At 41.8% G+C, this 19,605-nt stretch overlaps 1 protein-coding gene across 3 annotated transcripts in view; it reads left to right on the forward strand.

The window, feature by feature from the left end:
- akap6 (A kinase (PRKA) anchor protein 6) overlaps window positions 1-19,605 on the forward strand; it is a 193,083-nt gene that overhangs the window by 64,153 nt on the left and 109,325 nt on the right. For all 3 annotated transcript variants that reach the window (XM_071498843.1, XM_071498845.1, XM_071498844.1), the window contains exons 14-15: window positions 8,380-8,476; window positions 9,926-10,128. In XM_071498843.1, coding sequence (XP_071354944.1) covers window positions 8,380-8,476; window positions 9,926-10,128 — 300 coding nt within the window. The remainder of the gene's footprint in view (window positions 1-8,379; window positions 8,477-9,925; window positions 10,129-19,605) is intronic.

Here is a 19,605-nt window from a genome sequence, read left to right on the forward strand (position 1 = left end):
CTTGATATTTATTTCTGCTGGGTGTGTGTGTGTGTGTTTGTTGGTTTGTTTACACGTGTCGACTTTGTTGTGGGTGCCAGAAGCGCTAACATTAGCGGCGGTTAGCTTCAATTAGAATTGCCGGCTCCTAATTGGCGCGTCTCGTTAAATAAAGCAGAAGAGGATGAAAAAGCATCGCTAATAGGACTTTGAACTGCTACACTGTTGATAGCGTGTTAGCTAACTGACTCTGTGTTTGTGTGCGTGTGTCTGTGTCGATAGTCACACTTGCACTTTGTAGTTATTAGTGTGTATTTGGGTGTATAATTGTGTGTGTTTTATTGATTGCTGCAGAGTAGCCAGGTTCTCTCTCTCTCTCTCTCTCTCTCTCCTCATTGTCTCTTCATCTGTCTGTCTCTCGCTCTTTTCTTCTGTTTCCGTTCTCTGTATATTTCTCTCTCCAACCCGTCTCTAACTAATCTGTCTAATTGGCTTTGCTGAAGACGTTTCAGAGGATAAGGAGCTGCTGACACTGGAGACTGGAGTTCACGTCCTGCTCTCCCTGTGTCGTGAGGCTTGGGCAACTAAAAACTGGAAAACTGAAACTTGGTTGTAAAAGTCAACTTCAGGTCACTCTTCACTTTTTCAATATCTCACCATGAGCACAAAGCTTTAGTAAACAGGGCCTCAACCTGACCACACATATAGCAAAGCATCAATGAGGCAGGTGTTGTTCTGTATCATGAAGCTTCTGCCAAATGAATGAATGTAAAGATTGTGTAACTGTGTGTTCAGACCAACAGCAGCGAGAGCCTCAAAATGACCAGAACTCTTTCATTTTCAATGTGTTCTTCTATGAAGTCCATGCAACTTTATGCTAATGAGCAATGACGCAGTTCAGCAGCAACCAATCAGAATGTAGAACTGCTCTGATAATTGATAATTGATAACTACAGTGGCAGGTTTCCCCATCCTTTACCATGTGTCCCTGTGAGCTTATAGGGACCTAAACAAAAAAAAATGACACCTGGACAAAGGTGTCTGATGCTGTAGGTGTTTCAGGTGTAGCCTATAATATATTTTGTGATAATAGGAAGGAATTGCAAGTTAACTTGCATGTAAAACAGCAGATAATGCCTGTTGTCTACGCCAGAGCGCCCACGAACGTCAACAGCGTCCTCAGCAGTGCAGCCAGACGAAATGTTTTCTCTCTCGCCGCTTTGTGTTGTGCTTGTCTGTCTCTCAGCACATTCTGACTCCATTCTCACCTGGTGTGAACATGCCATCTGGATCTGGATGTCTGACCAGGATAAAGAACAACATACATTAAACCAGGTGTAAACAAACACAGAACACATTGCGACTAGAATGACATGAGAGTGGGATCAGATCTCAGCCAGGTGTCAGTGACATGTACAGTGAGGTCACGTTGTTATCTGGATAATGAATCTAGATACAGGTCACATGTCACAATAGCGGGTGGAGATAGTGGTGGTGATAGTGGTTCTCAGTCCAAAGCCCATTAAAGATTTAAACTTTTTAATATTGCTCACAAAAAAACAGAAAACAGCTGCTCAGTGTAGTTTTTACCAAGTAAACAGGAGGAAACTGTTCATTTGTTGGGAACTATTTTCAGCGGTGGATTAATCCATCTTTGGTGCTCCAATGAGCATTTGTGGCAGCAGGAGGGTGTGTGTGTGTGTACGTGCGTGTGTGTGTTCATCGTGATGAAGGAACATGTCACTCAGTGCAACAGTGAGACTCACTGATGTGCTTTAATAGTTTTTTGAAACAATGGAGCTCTACAGCTCAGAGGAAGAAGATACATCAGGCTCTGATACACACACAATACTAGGTAGGATCAATACATTCTTGATCAATACATTCTTCTCGTGATTTGGTGACAATAACAAACGTATAGAGCATCTACAGACTTGTTCTTTGATCATGATGTAGTAGTTTATATGAATGGTGTTTTTCAGGGAAACAGTCTTTCTTTCTCTTATCGCTCTTTTTTGTTCTCTCTCTTATTTTTGTTTTCTATTTCTCTCTCACACACTAACTCACACACTCTAACTCTCTCTCTTTCTCTATATTGCTTTCTGTTGCACACATAAACACACAACACACACAAATACACACACAGCTCCAGGGCAGCAGTGGGCGGAGTGGAGCTGCTCTCCCAGTTGAATATTTGGTCCAGCTGGCGTGTGTGTGTGTGTGTGTGTGTGTGTGTGTGTGTGTGTGTGTGTGTGTGTGTGTGTGTGTGTGTGTGTGTGTGTGTGTGTGTGTTTTTGTCAGTCAGTGTCTATATATGTGTGTTTGAGGGTGCGTGGAGCAAATAAGCACAGGTCTTTCCGGAACCCCGGGGAGATCAGTGAGGCGAGAGGACGCTAGCACACACACACGTGCACATACACACACACATGCACACACACAGGCTGCTCTTTGTAAGGCACTGAGAGATGGCGGCCAATGAAAGGCCTATTGATTGGGTCTGATGGGTGATCCAGGCCTTTGAATCCCATTACCAGCAGCAACACACTACTGGTGGCAACATGAGGGGGAGAGAGGTGGGGAGGGGGGATAAAAAGGTGTGAGAGGGAGAGGTAGAGAGGGCTCAGTTTACCTCCACGATATACCGTCCTCATCTGAAAATGCAGATTATGTGAAAAAAAAAAAACATACATATTAGCCATTTTACCAAAAGATCGCCATCCACACTGAAACAACAGGAAACCTCTTCTTCTTTGTTTTTTTTTTGTGGTTGACAAACAACAAAATGTCGATCACAGCTGACATCTGGTCAGGAATGAATCAGACAGCCTCGGCTTTGTTCCTCCTGCTCTGTGTGATCGTCTATGCTGTGTTTTAATCAGGAGTTAGCTCCTGCTGGAAGAGCAGGAAAACACCTTTTAGTACCTTTAAAGCTGTTTCATTTACATGTGATTTCTTCCTGGACAATTACCTTAAATTTAGCCACTTGTAGACTCGTATTCAGGAGGCTAACGTTATGCTGTCAGGAATACCAGGAAAACAACCTTTTAATATACACTATCGCTGGGTTAGGGTGCATTCAACTCCCAGCCAATCAGTCTGACTCTACTGTCTCTATCAGGTAAAGGTGTAAAATGGCCAAATATAATGATTACGATTCAACGATCAGCTGTATTGATATTTAACGTGATCAATCACAGAACAAAATGTTGGCTAGTGTGGACAAAAGAACAAAGATGCAGTTTAAATTCAGTCGGCCTCATGTGGACGTGGTCGAAGACGTAGAGGAAGAATGAAAGAAAATAAATGAGGGAGGAAGATGAGGAGGAGATTGGAGGAAGAGGAGGACAGAAGAGCAAAAAGAGAGAGGGATGAAAGAAAAAAGGAAAAGGAAGCATTGAGATGAATGTAGGAATAGAGGAAGACCAGGTGAGAGAGAGAGATGGATGGAATATGAGAAGGGAGGATAAGAGAGGAAAGACAGGAATGAGAGGAAGGAGTAAAAAGCTGTTCATGGGAAAATAGAAAGCAAAAGACACACACACACACACACACACACACACACACACACACACACACACACACACACACACACACACACACACACAGAGGGAATACCACTGTACCACTATAGTGTCTCCTGCCTCAGTTTGAATGGAGACAATTTGATCATCATTATTACAAAGATTCTTTGATCAGATCATGTCTCATCAGCATGAGCCTGTCTGCTGTGTGTGTGTGTGTGTGTTTGTGTGTGTGCGTGCGTGCGTGCCTCCAATCAGTACAGCTCAATACACAATCTCAATGTCAAACCTCAATGTCATCTCTTAGCGCCTCGCTAATATCCTAGTGCTAAAATATTAGGTAGGCTTCTGGTGCAATCCTACCCTGCGCTCCAGGCTAATATGCTAATGCTAACAGGTAATCTGATCACTCAGGCTTTGAAGCAGCTCTTCTCTCAGCCCACCATGTGTCTGCATGTGTCTGTGTGTGTGTGTGTCTGTGTGTGTGTGGGTGTTAATCAGAGCAGGGAGTTATAACCTTTGAGGCCAATGGCCACAGCGGCTGAGAAATCCTTAAATTCACCTGCTTCCTTCCTTTAGCAGTTTGACTTTTAAAATTGGATTGTACTCAAGCAAGTCCACCAGTGATGGTTAGTTACCTGTATGTTAGACTCACTCACCTGCCAGCTTAACTGCAGTGTATATTTGATCAGATATGCTTTCCTAAAACATATATTTGAATAACTGCCATGATGGTATTAATTGCAGTGATCCCAGTTCCATCAGGTGACGACCATCAGTCTGACAGGTGGTTCACTGGGTAGCCTGTGCCATCCTTTATTTGTTTATGTTGTTTGTTAGCTTGGACCTGGTAGTGGCTGATTCAGTGTTAGTGGTTGTGCTAATGCTAACTCTGGCCTTCTATAATGACAAGGTTTCACAAAACAATTAAATGTTGCTCCAGGGGGGAAACAACAAATGATGAATTTTGCTGTTAAATGCGGAGGAATTGTTGGGTCAGATGAACTGGACCTGACCCTCTCTTCTGATTGGCTGTTTTCTTACTGACTCTATAAAAATATATTAGATTTCAGGTAAAAACTCAGAGAAACCAAATCCGTCAAGGTTTGATTGTTTGTCCAGGTGGGCGGGGCTTGGGGGTGGGGCTGAGGTTAGTAACTGCTTTGTTGTGACATCACAAAGTTCCAGAAGTCCTGACGGCTGGTTTTAAGGCTCAGTTTCTGAATACAGGCTGTGTGCATTTCTCTGTGGACTGAGGCTTTGATACTTTCACAGTATTAATATAGAACCTAGACCTGCTTTATAATCACAAACACATGGACATCTACCTTTAGACTGGGTGGAGCTTTAAAGGAGAATTTGTCAGAGCTCATGGGTCTTTCAGTGGAGAATATCTCATGGTTTTTCTCTTAGGTACTTTTGTTGACCGTGTGTGTCTGTCACACACTGACTGTCTCTATTTGCTTCTCTCACAGACACATAAATACATATACGCAGCCTCTTATTGCCGCCTGTTGTCTGACGTGCATAAAAGCAGAGCTGCTCTGCATGCCTTATCACCGTGTGATTGATGGCTGGCTGTTCTACTCTTATCGATTCTATGCTCTCCATATATTAAACGGAGGAAACGGGAGCCGAGCCGCTCGCAGAATAAGGCGCTGAAATACGATCGCTCTCCGATAGCCCCAGCTAATCTGCACAACCTAATTCATTCCTAACACTCAGCCGGCCCCTATCCCTGAGACGCAGACAGTCACGCTGTGTTTTCTGTAGCGCTGATAGATGTACTTTATGTTTATTAGCTGTGAGGTATTTCACCAGCTTATCTGGAAATTATGTGGGGCAGAGTGGCCGCCGAGTCTGTAAAATTACTCAATCAGCCATGAGATTTGAAGTAATTTACGACGTTTGCGAGGCAGTAATGATTGCAGAATGCCGACCGTCATGTTTTATTTGGATAATGTTGATATATGAATGTGTTTTTTTTTGGGGGGGGGGTGTTGTGAAGAGATATAGCTGCTGGTTTGGCTTTCAAAGTGATATTTTATTGTTTATCTGTGAAATGCAATGTGTAAGGGACAGCGTCACCACCGTCTGCTCGCATCCTTTAAAGTCGGCTTTTAGGAGATGTGATGTTTTTACCAGAGAGGAAGAGCGAGACCCGTGTAGATCAATGAGCGGAGCTGAACACCAACACTGCCAGGGTGTGACTGCTCCCACTGAGCTCAATATGGACAACCTCTCTTCCCCTTCTCTTTGGAAGCCTGAACACAAATTATCAACTTGAAAGAATTTTTTTATTCTTCTCACCAAAAGTCTTTGAGCCAAGCAGAAACCATCTCATGCTATTGTCACATAGTGAATTTTAAACAGCTGGACCCTGCTTTTAATGGAAGAATTGATACAGACACTACGACCACTACAAGTCTTTGTTGACATGACAACAAAGATCCCAGGCCTGGGAATTTAACTGTGGACATTGCAGTTACATGGTATCCATGAGGCCACCGGTCGCCACTCACTTCCTCTAATGAAATGACTTTAATTTGTAGTAATCTCTGCTCCAATAAAAGCATCAAAACAAGAACTTTTAGCCACAGCAGCGGGTCAGGGTTTCATAAAGTTAATATAGAGAGTAAGAATAAAGCATTTGCTGCTTTTCTCGCTTTTATATAGTTGTAAGTTGAATATCTCTGGTTTGGACTGTTGGTCACATAAAACAAGCAATGCAAAGACAACAAGTCAGACTCATTAAAGGGCCCATATTTTACACGTCTCCAGTGTTTTATTTGAAGTGTTTATATCCATAAGAAGATATATTAACCATGACTGCTTTGTTGTGACATCACAAAGTTCCAGAAGTCCTGACGGCTGGTTTTAAGGCTCAGTGTCTGAATACAGGCTGTGTGCATTTCTCTGTGGACTGAGGCTTTGATACTTTCACAGTATTAATATAGAACCTAGACCTGCTTTATAATCACAAACACATGGACATCTACCTTTAGACTGGGTGGACCATTAAAGTTATGATGGCAAATTTTCCACCAATATTTTACATTTCGAAGATGAATTGATGAATTAACAGAAAACAAAGTTATCAGATTAACTGATAATCAAATTAATCATTAATTGCGGACCTAATTTGTGTCCAAAAGTTCTCCTTCCTCAGTGTGTCTGCTTTGTGTGTGTGTGTGTGTGTCTGTGTCTGTGTCTGTGTGTCTGTCCCATCCGTCTCCGCGGTGTTTATCCCGCTCCATAAATATTGGTGGTGTGGAGGTCTGACCTTGTCATTTGTTGACTGATGTCGTCAACCGTCCATCCCTCACTGCAGACGGAGGAGCGTCTCAGGCAGAGCACACACACACACACACACACACACACACACACACACACACACACACACACACACACACACACACACACACACACACACAGTTGGACCAGGGCAGCATGGTGGCAGTTGTGTGGATGAGGTGTGTTCACAACATATTCTACACAAACTACATTTTTAAATCCTTCTGTTATGTTTGATTTTAGTGGTTATTGTTGTCGTCGGATAAGAAAAGAGCCACAATATGTGTGACTTTTGTGGGTCTGTAACAACATTGAACTACTTCTTTCTTTGCTTCTGACAGATGAGTCAGACATAGAGGTATTTGTCAGTGAAACGTAAAATTTGGTCGTATTTTGAGGTTTGAAGAAGTGACTGCAGCTGTCAGGACTCCTCCCAACTGCTGATGAACATCATTCTGGTTAAACGTGCACCACACTCGATTGTGTCTTTGTGTAGAGATAAAAAAGGAGGCTTTTATTTTTGCATAAATGAATGTGAACTCCCCTTGAGATCAGGCGGATCAGACTACATCACTGATACACACACACACAAAACACACACACACACACACACACACACACACACACACACACACACAACAGCGTCTTGAGAGCACTGTGTGTATGTGTGAATGTGTGTGTGCAGCATTTCCCATTGCAGCACAGCAGGATGTCAGAAGTGGTTAAGTCTTGAGGCTTCAGCACCTTGAGGCTTACACACACACACACACACGCACACACACACACACACACACACACACACACACACACACACACACACACACACACACAGATCAGATCACAAAAGGCTGCTATGGTGTTCAGAGATCTGACTGGAGCATTTCCCAACACCGCCTCAGGCTGCTCTGTGCTTCCATCCATCCATCCAAGTCCACTTCTCCTCACCTCTTTCATGTATACATTTCTTTATTAATTATGTTTTTATTCTTTATGTTATCCCTCCTTCCTTCTCTCCTCTCCATAGACAGATCTAAGTGATCTGATCCAGAGAACCTTCCTTAAAGCTCCTTACAGTCTAGATGTCCATGTGTTTGTGATTATAAAGCAGGTCTAGGTTCTATATTAATACTGTGAAAGTATCAAAGCCTCAGTCCACAGAGAAATGCACAAAGCCTGTATTCAGAAACTGAGCCTTAAAACCAGCGTCAGGACTTCTGGAACTTTGTGATGTCACAACAAAGCAGTCACGCCTCAAGCTCCACCCGACACGAAGGTACATAAGCTGCTTTTAATAATAAAAAATATTGTTATCTGCGATTCTGGCTCTGGTATTGGATCAAAAATCGTCCACCCTAATGAGCGCGTGTTGCTAATGATCCGTCGCTCCACAGCAGTTGTTTATAAAGGACAGTTTGGATAATAATTGTACAGTTCACCTCCATTTTCTCTTCCAAATAAGTTTGTCTGTCCTGTTGTCTTGTTGCTGTCTGACTTCCTGTGTGTTTTCTGACCCGTCACACCTCCTTTCTTTACATTTGTAGAAAAATATCTTCACACTGACGATGATGATTTCTGTGTGTTTCAGAGTTTCAAGCTGAACGTGGACAGTCACAGCGCTCTGAAGGAGAGCATCATGGAGGAAGGGAGGGCGCTGCTTGCCGTCATCTCCTCCCACCAATCAGGTACACACACTCACACACACACACGCATATTCATATTCATTCACTCCCCCTACACACACACACACACACACACACACACACACACACACACACACGAGTGGATACACACTGAAGCACACACAGGTGGCCATAACCGAGCCCCAACTCTGTTCCATTCATTATTAATATTAGGATTAACAGAGTGACCTTCAGAGAGGAGAACTGGTATGAACGCAGCGAGAGAGAAAGAGAGACAGAGAGAGATAAAGATGAAGGAGGAGATGGAGAGAGAGACATAGAAAAGCAGAGAGAAACGCCAGTGGGCAGAAACTGGACGGCAGGGAAAGAAACATTCACTATAATTTTATATTTTCACAAATCTTTGCAGCCAGAGAGAGAAGACAGAGAGACAGAGTTGTGGTTAGAATAACTTGGTTAACCTGATGATTGTAGTTTGGATTAGAAAGAGCTGCTAAATCAAGATTATCTTCATTGAAATGATTGTTGTCAGTAACACGTTAACGTACTGAGGTTGTGTTTAGGCCCAGGCCTTAGATTCTGCTCTTTTTGTGAATGTGGACATTTATTCAGCGTTAAGACACTAGTCTGATATTGGTTATGACATCAGGTTTGGGAGGAAAGAAAATACTAACCTGTAACTTCAGGAACCATGTGAAAGAGCTGTGTAGTGATGAAACCCTGTCCAGGTACAGTCTCCAGAAAACAGCAACTTTCAACCCATGATTTCTTCCATTATCATTATTACATTCAGATGAAAGGATGAGATGTATTATCGATAGATAGAATGTTATAATGAATAACATTTCACACAGTCCGTACTGGATGCTTTTAAATTTTGGTAAGTATTATTTATTTAACCAGATAAATCTCATTGAGGTGTCCAGGATGGCAGCATCACAAGTTTCAGCACAAATAAACCAAACTGAAAACCAGGTAACAACAATGAACAAATGCTCTAATAGAGCAAAGAAGGTTGCAGGACATTTAGTAACATTAAGAAGACTAAAATAAGCTAAAACAATAAAACAAGAGTTTAGATGCAGTCTGGGAAAAAAGTTCAGACAGTAAATATGTGATCTAAGATTATGGTGAAAAATGAAGCCAACGCTGAAGTGATAAAACCTGCAGATCCTCTAATGACCACTCTTCAGAAACCTGTGGCTGACGTCACAGAGGCGGCGTCCATCTTTATTTACGACCAGTGACCAACAACTGCAGCAGTAGAGCAGGTAGCACAGAGAGCTAGTGTGAGTTTGAAGTTGGGCTGACAATAAAACATTTAATATAACATATAATAATAAATAATATAAGACGGTGACAACAAGTTTGTAACTTTTCTTCTGTTCAGACATTAAAAATGAAAAACTTTGATTTCTGGATTAACCAAAGAGTTTCTGTCTCTCAGTATCTCTCTCTCTCTGTCTCATCTCTGTGTTTCTCGCCCTGCAGGTCTGAAGGATATCCTTCATATGGTTTCCAGCCAATGGGATCAGCTACAGCGGCAGATCCGGCGCCAACATGGCTGGATGCTCCGCGCCCTCCGTTGCGTCCAGGCCCGCCTCTTCTACACCAGCCAATCACACGAGCTCTTCATGGCCTCGATGGACCCGTCAGCCAGTCGGCAGGCTCCGTGCCCGGCAGACGGCCTCAAGGTAAAAAAAAGAAACTGGTGGTTTTTATTTTCTGTTTGGCTTTGAATCTTTCTGTTATTCTGTTCATCTGTTTTTTGTTTGTCTTTTATTCTTTGGTTCATATCCATCCATTTCCTCTGTGATGATCCCTGTTATCCCCCCTCTCTCTCTCTGTCACACACACACAAGCTCACATCAAATCAATCACACACACTTACCCATAGTGCTTTGTAAATTTCTTTGTATTGTTTGTATCGGCTGCCAATTAACATCCTGATTGGTTTCTCATTTCTCATTGGCTGCTGGTTAATTGGCTGGACTTGGTTAATTAGATGTAATCTCCCTTTGTCTCTCTCTCTCTCTCTCTCTCTCTCATTGTGACAGTCCTGTCATTCACATCTTGTTACTGTTGCTGTCTTTGTGTGTGTGTGTGTGTGTGTGTGTGTGTGTGTGCTTGTTTCACTTTTCACTATTTTTAGTTTTATTTCTTTTAGTAAATAATTTTTTAGGAATTTCTTTCACCTCTTCTTTCTCCACATGTACATTTGCATGTTTGTTTCTTTCATCCTTACTTCTCTCCGGTTTTTCTACCCTCATTCTTTCCCTCTTGAATCATTGCCTCCCTCCTTCATTTCTTCAGTCACTCCTTCCCTCCTTGCATCTATCCTTACTTCCTCCGTCCATCTATTTTTCTTCAGATTTTCCTGCCTGATTTCTTATCCTCTGTCTCATTTCATCACTTAAATTTTTTGTTTTCACCTATTCCTCTCCCCTCCTCTTCCCCTCTGCCCTCCTCTCTTCCTCTCTTCCTCCTCGTCTTCCTCCAGCCGACCTGACTCTGGTTGTTTTCACATTGTTTAGTTGCAATTAGAGCTGCAGCAGTTTGATCACTGTGATCAGTCAACAGTAACAGCCATTAGCCAGCTACCACCTTTGTGTCTGTGTCTCTGTGTGTGTGCATGTCTTATAGTGTATTTTTGTGTTTGTGTGTATCAGTGTTGTGTGTGTGTGTGTATGTGTGTCCATTAGCTGCCTGGCCGCAGCACATTAACAGTCCATTCATTATCTGTGTGAATCTCCCTCTGCACTTAAAGCTTTGATCCGTAAAACCTCCAAACAACAAACTGAGGTGTGAACCTGCTGAATTATTTCTGTTCGCTGCTTCACAGCACAAACACACACAAACAGCGGCAACACAACATGTCTCACATTCTTCTCTAGTATTCTAAATTATTCAGCTCATGAACAATGAACCCAAACTAAGAGTGAAGTACAAAACCTGCAAGATGCTCCCTCTGCAGGAGCTAACAGCCAGAGTAACTTCCTGTGTGTTCAGTGGTGACCAGAGACGTGTTTGGACAAGGTCAGTTCTGGACTCACATAATTCTGGTCCAAATCCAAGTCAGGGTGCAAGTCATTTTAAGTCCATGTTAAATTCAGGTTAGTAAGTAAAAATGAGTCTTGAGTCATTTAAGACGAGTCCAAGTTAAGATTTAAGTCTGGGCTCAGGTTATTCGACACAAGTCCTGCAGCTATTAAGCACAAACTGAGTCAGGTCTCGAGTTATTCTGGATCCAAGTCAAGTCTCAAGTCATTTAAGACAAGTCTAACTCAGGTCCAAGTCGAGTTTCAAGTCCAAGACGAAAAAGATGAAGTTGAGCCAGATTAGAAGCCAGGACTTAGGTTATTCAAGACAAGTAATTTGAGAAAATCTCAAGTCAGGATTCAGTTTAACAGAAAAAACAGCCCCCAGTGTCACTGACGGGGAAAGTTTCAAATCAAGTATTTGTCCAGGTCAAATCATCAATCACTGGTTGTCTGGTAACCTGAACCTGTGGTCACCTGAGAACAGTGACTGTTGGGAATTTGAGGATTTTACATGTCCAGCACATATTTTAGTCGCAACTATGAAATCTGTGAAAACTTGTCCTGTCTCAGCGCATCATGCACACAAGTATTTCTTGTCAATATCACTTTGTTTTTCACTTTTTAGTTTAGTTTTTGTTAAAAGAAAAATAAGATGATCACAGATCTTTGTCTGTTTTAAAAACCTTTGTTTTTAGCATTAAGCTGCAGTGTCCTGCTCGTTGGTTTTGGTGTTTCATTAAGGACCATTTGCAGCTTTTTAACCACAAGACGCCTCCGTGTCTTTGAGTGTGAAGCTCCGTTCAGAGCCGTCAGGCAGCTTGATGATGTTATGGAGGAAATAAACAGTAATTTGTGCAGTAAAAAAATCCCTGAACGTGGCTTTACTGTGTGTTCATTATCTGCTAGTGCTCTTTAATGACAATCAGATGCATGGCCTAATTACTGCCACAGACACTGAGGTGGGGGGTGGGGGGGGGCAGACTGCAAGGTCAACCAAGGGCATCATGTTTATGTGTGTGTTTACGGACCTTGGTAAAAAAAGATGAAACAAGAATGACCAAGGGCAGAGGTGCAGGTAAATACACTGCAGTTCATTTGTGTGTGTGTGTGTGTGTGTGTGTGTGTGTGTGTGTGTGTGTGTATTGTCAGTGCAGGCTTGTGAGCATCTATTAGCATCTCCATATCTTTGTGTGTGTGTGTTTAAATGAATGTAACCTTGACTAAAGGGCAAAATAAAGGGCAAATTGGAATAAATTTATCAAATTATGAAGCCTCGTACAATATTTATAACCAGCAGATCCACTATTCATTACAAAAGATTAAATACCAACTTGTATCAATAATTCATCCTCTTAATCTTCATTTTTAGTGCAATTAAGAGCAGAGGCAAATGACATATTTCACACCAGGCTCTGAGATAGTTAGCATGCAATTTACTGAATGTGACTGCAGCTCTGCAGGCTGCTGGTGCCCCCACTGCTGAATATATAATGTGTTTGGACACATTTATCTAAATAGGTTATCAGGCGTGGTTAATGATGATAGCACTGATAATATTACTTAACTTTATACAACACTTGTCGAACAGTAGACGACAGAAATGTTGAATAGACACCGAAACACATTAACAAGGAATTAAGGATGGAAAACAAGAGTACTGATGGAGGATTAAATGACTCAAGTGTGTGAAAATGAAAACTGAACAAATGTACATTATGTTACTGCACTTCTGGCCCTTCTAACAAACATGGCCGACATACTTCTACTTCATCATGACAGGTTTTAAATCCATTCTCGATAAGATATTTTTGAAGAAACCAACTTCCTGTCACCTCCTACATTATGACAACTTAATTTGTGATTCATTACCACGTATTATTTTAATGGACACAAAGTTCAAGAACCTGGACAAAGCTAGCTCTTGTGTTTTGGGACACAGAGATGGTTTTGGTGCCAGTCGTTTTTCATCTGTAGGTTCAAATAATCAGTGGATTAAATCAAGACAAAGTCAGTCAAGCTGAAATTTCACACATCAAAGTTGCCTTTCACGGAGCTTACAACTGAAACAAATGTACCCCCTTTTCCACCAACACAAACTTGATGCTCGATCTGGGTTAGTTCTGAACCTTTTAAGAACTGGTTTGCTTTTCCACCACAGAGCCACGTTGTTACATCATTGTTTAAGTCGTTCGCGTTCCCAGCAACACTAGCGCCAAGCACAACAACAAAAATGGCGACTGCATCAACTCTTTACAGGCATTTTGCTCCGATATCACGTCCACACTTAAGCTCCCTTCTTCCTTTTCGGACGAGGCAGATTAGATGCTACGCTAGGTCAGTTTTTTGTTTTTTTTTAATGGCGGTCACAAAGTTTGATTTGGTCCTGCTGGACCTGATAGTCCCGCCCCCAGTCCCTGCTGTAGGCTGTTTTTTGGTTCTAGGATCTGGTTCTTTTGCTGTCGAAACAAGATCAGGCTCCAGCCCTGAACCCACTCTCAAACTCTCCCTGCTGGGAAACTGCTAACGGTCTTTATTTGCATCCGTTGTCATGGAGATGGATGCGTTGACATGCGACTTCAGTATCTGCTATAGCACCTTTAAGACCTAAAGGTCCACTTACCAGCTTCTTTTGGAGCTTTCATCTCACAGTCTTCATCAGTGATGTGAAATAAATGGAGCCTTTGTTGAGTTTGTTTTGTCGTCTGATCTTTTGTTGATTTTGGATTCACTTCAGTCTTTCTTGAACATCCTTAACCTCCTCCCTCCTGTTAATGCACGGCTGACGTGGTCGCCTAGCAACAACAGGTGTGGTGTCAGGTCACTCATTCAGGCTGGGCCTTAACGAGCCTCCAAAGAGTAATATTGTGTGTGTGTGTGTCTCCAGGTGCTCATAAGAGCTTGTTGTTATTGGTGTTAACATATGTCGCTGACACTGAGACTTTCCTGTCGTCTTCTGTCCCGTGACGTTCGTCCGTCCTTCTTTTGACTTTCACTCTCGTTCCTTTTTCTTCTCACGGCGGAAGGTAGAGAAATGAAAAGGATAAATTAAAGATGTTAAAAGATGTGGCAGAAAGACAGAATTATCCATCAGCCTCCTCATCCTGCACAGTGTTTCCCCTAGGTTGACTGATTTTGGGATGGAGGGAAGTGCAAACCCCCCCCTCCCATTCTTTCTCTCATTTCTTCTTTTTCACTATCACTAATCCTTTCCACATCTATCTATCTAGATTTTCACTCTGTTATTCATCTATATTTGTCTATCCATCCCTACATCCTAACCCTCCAGTATCTGTCTGCCATCCATCCATCCATCCATCCACCCTTATTTCTCCCCATTATTTCTCCTTTTTATGTCTTTCTTTGTCTCTCCATTTTCTTTGTATCAGCCCTCCCTGATCCATTCCTAACCTGTTTTCTCCATCTATCCATCATCATCCCTCCATCTTTGCCCTTTCTCTACCTCTTCTATCAATCTCTTCTTTCTCTACTTCCTCCATCCCACCTTCACCATTCCCTCTTTCTTCCTTTTATCAACTCTTTCTTTTCTTGTCTACTTCCTCCCTTCCTTATCACTCTTTCCTTCATTTCTTTCCCACACATTTCTCTTCCCTCATTTGTTTCTCTCTTTCTCCCTTCATCCTTCCATCCTTCAATCCTGGTATCCATCCCTCTGCTGCACTTTCCCTTCAGTTTAAACCCTTTATATTGTCCTTTCTCTCATCTTGTGCCTTTCCCTGCTTCCCCACCCCTCCATTCATCCTCAGTTTCTCTCTCCTTCTTCCTGTTCTCCCCCTAACCCTCCCTCCCTCCCTCTTTCTCTCTGTCCGTCCGTCTGGAGAGGGGCGATTCATGTAAATGTCAGGAAATATCAGAGCCGGGGTGGTGGGATTAGGCAGCGAGGAGAAGATACACTGATACCAGCAAATATAACGCTCTGACAAGACGGCCAACACCGGGGATTAGGACACACACACACGTCGCTGGATGTGTTCAGACACACTAAAAGGCTTTATGTGTGTGTGTGTTTGTGTCGTATGAGAATATTGTGTTATGTGACTTCTGCAGTGTGTTGCTGCATTTTAAAGATTTGTTGTGCATGTGTGAAGATTTTCAAGTGACATCTGTAGTGTTTTGTTGCATATTGAAGATGAAGGTTAAGGTTGAGTGTGAGAGTGTGTGTGTGAGTGTGTGTGTGTGTGTGTGTGTGTGTGTGTGTGTGTGTGTGTGTGTGTGTGTGTTGGCAGAGTGAGTGAACGCAGAAAGAGAGGGAGTGTGAGAGGTGGAAAGGTGTTTAATACGAGTGTGATAGCAGTGTAATATTTAACAGCTTAGTGGGATTTGTCTGTCACATTACAGGGGATTGGACTGGTCTCGTAACACACACACACACACACACACACACACACACTGAAAAGGTGAATGGATGTGTTCAGTGACAGCCACTGAATCTGAATCTCTCTGGAGTTTCATCTCTCAGATGTTATAAAACTGTCATCATGTTTGGACAGACGATATATTACAGATGTGAGGGAAATTTGACAAGAACAAAGTATGTTCACATCTGGAGAAATGTTCCCTCAGTAAATGAAATGTTGAGAAAAATTGTTATTTACTTGAAATGGATCAATCTGTTCAATTCTAATTCATTAGTTCAAGTTTTTATCTCCTGAAGCTTCAATCAAATGCGTTTTCAAAACACTGCTTCATGAATGTCGTTTAAAAACATTTTGCCTCTGGTTTTGTCCAAAGTTTGACACACGTATGTTCTTTAGAGGGTTTCTGGGGAACCGTTTAAAAATACTAGAAGAAAACACTCAGAGGGGACAAACACTGGTCGAGTTGTGTAACACATGATACACAGGGACTTTTAATAACAATATAATAATTCAGATCTGTATCTACGCGTGTCCTGTTGCTCTTTATCATCAGCAACCCCCCAAAAATATCAAATCCACCGTAACAAGATAATAAATAAGTAACATTTCTTAGAGTCAACTGAAGAAGAGCAAAACTGTGGAACAAGTAATTGAGATGTGATTAAAACAACTCGTGTTTTTAAATATTTATAAATACATTTTTCATCTCTCCTTAATCTTAATATATTTTTTATATCTTTATCTCAGGTCTGTTTAATTTCCTGTATCAGGACAACAAACTCCCCTCCTGAGATATCACATACACAGAATCAAGCCTCACTGTATATTTCATATATATTATTTTCTTTCCAAGAATCTGGAACGTACCAGTTTCCCCGGGGGTCGGGGGGGTCGGGGCGTGTCATGGAGGGTGAGGTGGAGGAGAGGTGATGGGTCGAGATTAAACCATGTTCCTTTGGACACGGGGGACACAAATCCTGTTAGAGGGCTGAACCAAACAGCCCTGAGCACACGACACACACACACACACACACACACACACACACACACACACACACACACACACACACACACACATACAGGTGTACATATAGTCCCATGTGCACACTTAAAGAGCTGTGTATCAAAATTTTGGACACACACAGAGCACATGTAGTGTTTTCTGTCTGTTTATAAGTTTGTGTGTCTGTGTGTGTGTGTGTGTGTGTGTGTGTGTGCGCGTGCGTGCGTGAGAGAGAGAGAAATTCTCAGGTAAGAAGTGATAAGTGACCTCTCAGGTGGCACTTCTCACAGTCTGAGGCGAGGTGAACAACGTTGTGTGTGTGTGTGTGTGTGTGTGTGTGTGTGTGTGTGGATGAGGCACTTGTACATTTGTGATTGTGACTGTTGGCACTTGTATGGTGACTCTGACTGTGTGTGTGTGTGTGTGTGTCTTATCGGTGTAGCTGGTGGAGACAGCTTGTTGGCCTCAGGCCTCTATTTCACCCTACAGACCACACAGACGAGGAGGGAGGGAGGGAGGGGAGGGGGGACACAGAGAGGAGGGGGGAGGGGACCACAGAGAGGGAGGTAAGGACGAAGGAAGAATGGAATAAGGTGGGGTTGGGTGACGAGAGGAGGAATCAGGGTAAAAGAAAGAGGGAGAGAAAAAGATGGAGAACAGGTGAGAGGCGTTCAATGATGCTCCAACTTCCCAAATGTTAACCCGTCTTCTACTAATTACATTTATATCCTTCAGTTTTGTTGAGTCAGAAACATTTTAAGGGAATTGTGGCCTGAAATATGTTCACTGTTGATGTATTTTCAAGTGAAGTGTTTTGCTGTGTTGAAGCTGTTGGGAGATGTTCAGGGTCTCCCTAGTTACAGTCAGGACATTTTAGTCTCAGTTGAATGTCAGTAAAGTAAACACAGACTCTCTCGAACACGACTCAAAGTCCATGAGTTTCCAGCTTGGTTTATGTTTGTGTTTCTGCATTGTGGCATCAAGACATTGTTTTTCTTTTAAAAATGTAGTAGTTTATAAGTTTCTGGCAGATGGCCTCTGAAAATACAAAATATGGTATTTGTACAATGTCTGTGTCTGTTCATCCTTTTTTACATGGATTTCATGGGAGATACAGCAATACATATATTTTTTTAAATTAATCGTTCAGCCCCAAGTGTCAGAAAAATCTCTGTCAGGTGACGCCATTTGTCAGAAGATATTCAACTCACAGTCACATCAAACAAAGAAAACAACAAATTAGAAATTGATTTTGATGATTAATGTTTTGTTTATCAATGAATTGACTCATTGTTTCAGATTTCAGATGTTTGTTTGGCAGCCAAGTCTCCAATCGTAGGATTGTCATTGAACGCACCACAAAGGTCACTTTTCACAGCAGTTCTTCCTTATAGTCTTGGTTAATATATTTGGGGTTAAGATGAGACAATATTTGCCATATTTTTCTACAAAGAAACTACTAAAGAAAATATTCATTTATTGCTTTGACATTGAAATAAGTGTCAATTTTTAGAGACACCAGACTCCATTTTTATTTTAATATAATTACAAATATAAGAGCATCAAGTCTGAGAAGAAACACTGAACTGTTTAGAAATTTTTTTTGTGAGGAGAACGGGAGGAAGGACACATGGAAAGGAGTAAGGAAAGGAGAGGAGGATAAAATGAGGAAAAGGTTCGATAAGAAGAAGAAAGCGTAGAGGAGGAATAGAGGAGTGAAGGTGATAGAGATCCGGGGCCAGTTGACTCTGAGCGTGGAGATTGAAGCATCCTGAACACGCAGAGCGGCTCCCCCTCTGAGTGATTTAAATATTGACCTCAGGTTATTACGAGTTTTTTAAATCAAATTACCGAGTGTTGGACTCCTGCCTGATACCTGATAGAGCCAATCAGACGGCTCGTCCCGCTCGCGGAGCTCCACCACACAGCACTTTGCATAAATTAAGATTAAAGTTGGGAAGTTTTGGGGAGTTAGTTTAACCACGCGGTGACACTCTATCAAGATAGTTTGTGTTAAAAAAAAATCTCAGTGTTGGTGTTAATCCCTGGTTTAAGATCCGCGAAGCTGCATTTTCGGGTCATTTGAAAGTGATAAAACTCAGCGTGTGCAGCTTCAGGGCTTTTATGTTACAGACAGTGACACACTGTAACAGCAGCAATAAGTTTCACATCAACAACACTGTAGGCTACTTATTTAAAATAAATCAAAAGATGAAAGTTTGCTGGATCAGGGATTCATTTATGCATAAAGTATCAAGATATTTAACATACTGAACTCTGATATTCAACTTAAATGTCTCTATAACATATAAAATAAGGTCAATTATATATGCATTCAGTCTTTATGGCTGCAGCAGTTAGAAAAATTAGATAGAATTCATTATGAAAGAGATTCAGCCTGATGCTGAATGTGGTGTATTTGGCAGCCATCCAATATCAAAAAAAGAACATATACATTTGTAGTTCATCATTAAAAGTAATGTGAAGGTGCTATTATGATTGGTTTAGTCCCCTTTAATGACTGTGGGGAAAAAAGGAGGGACCCATTTATTAACATGTCGTTATCCTTTTCATTTCTGCTGTAATTTGTTTAATTTAGCTTTTTAGATTTTGGCCACCAACAGCTGTCCAGAGACGTCGTTAGACGTCTGATTCTGACACAGGTAAAGACAAATAAGTGAAGTATTTATGTTATATACACCTCCTGTCTGTTGCAATAAAATGAATCTAAATGAAAGGAAAATTAAAATA

This window comes from Trachinotus anak, unplaced genomic scaffold (genome assembly GCF_046630095.1).
Source record: "Trachinotus anak isolate AG129_WGS33_773 ecotype Australia unplaced genomic scaffold, CSIRO_AGI_Tana_v1 ptg000015l, whole genome shotgun sequence".
Lineage (NCBI taxonomy): Eukaryota > Metazoa > Chordata > Actinopteri > Carangiformes > Carangidae > Trachinotus > Trachinotus anak.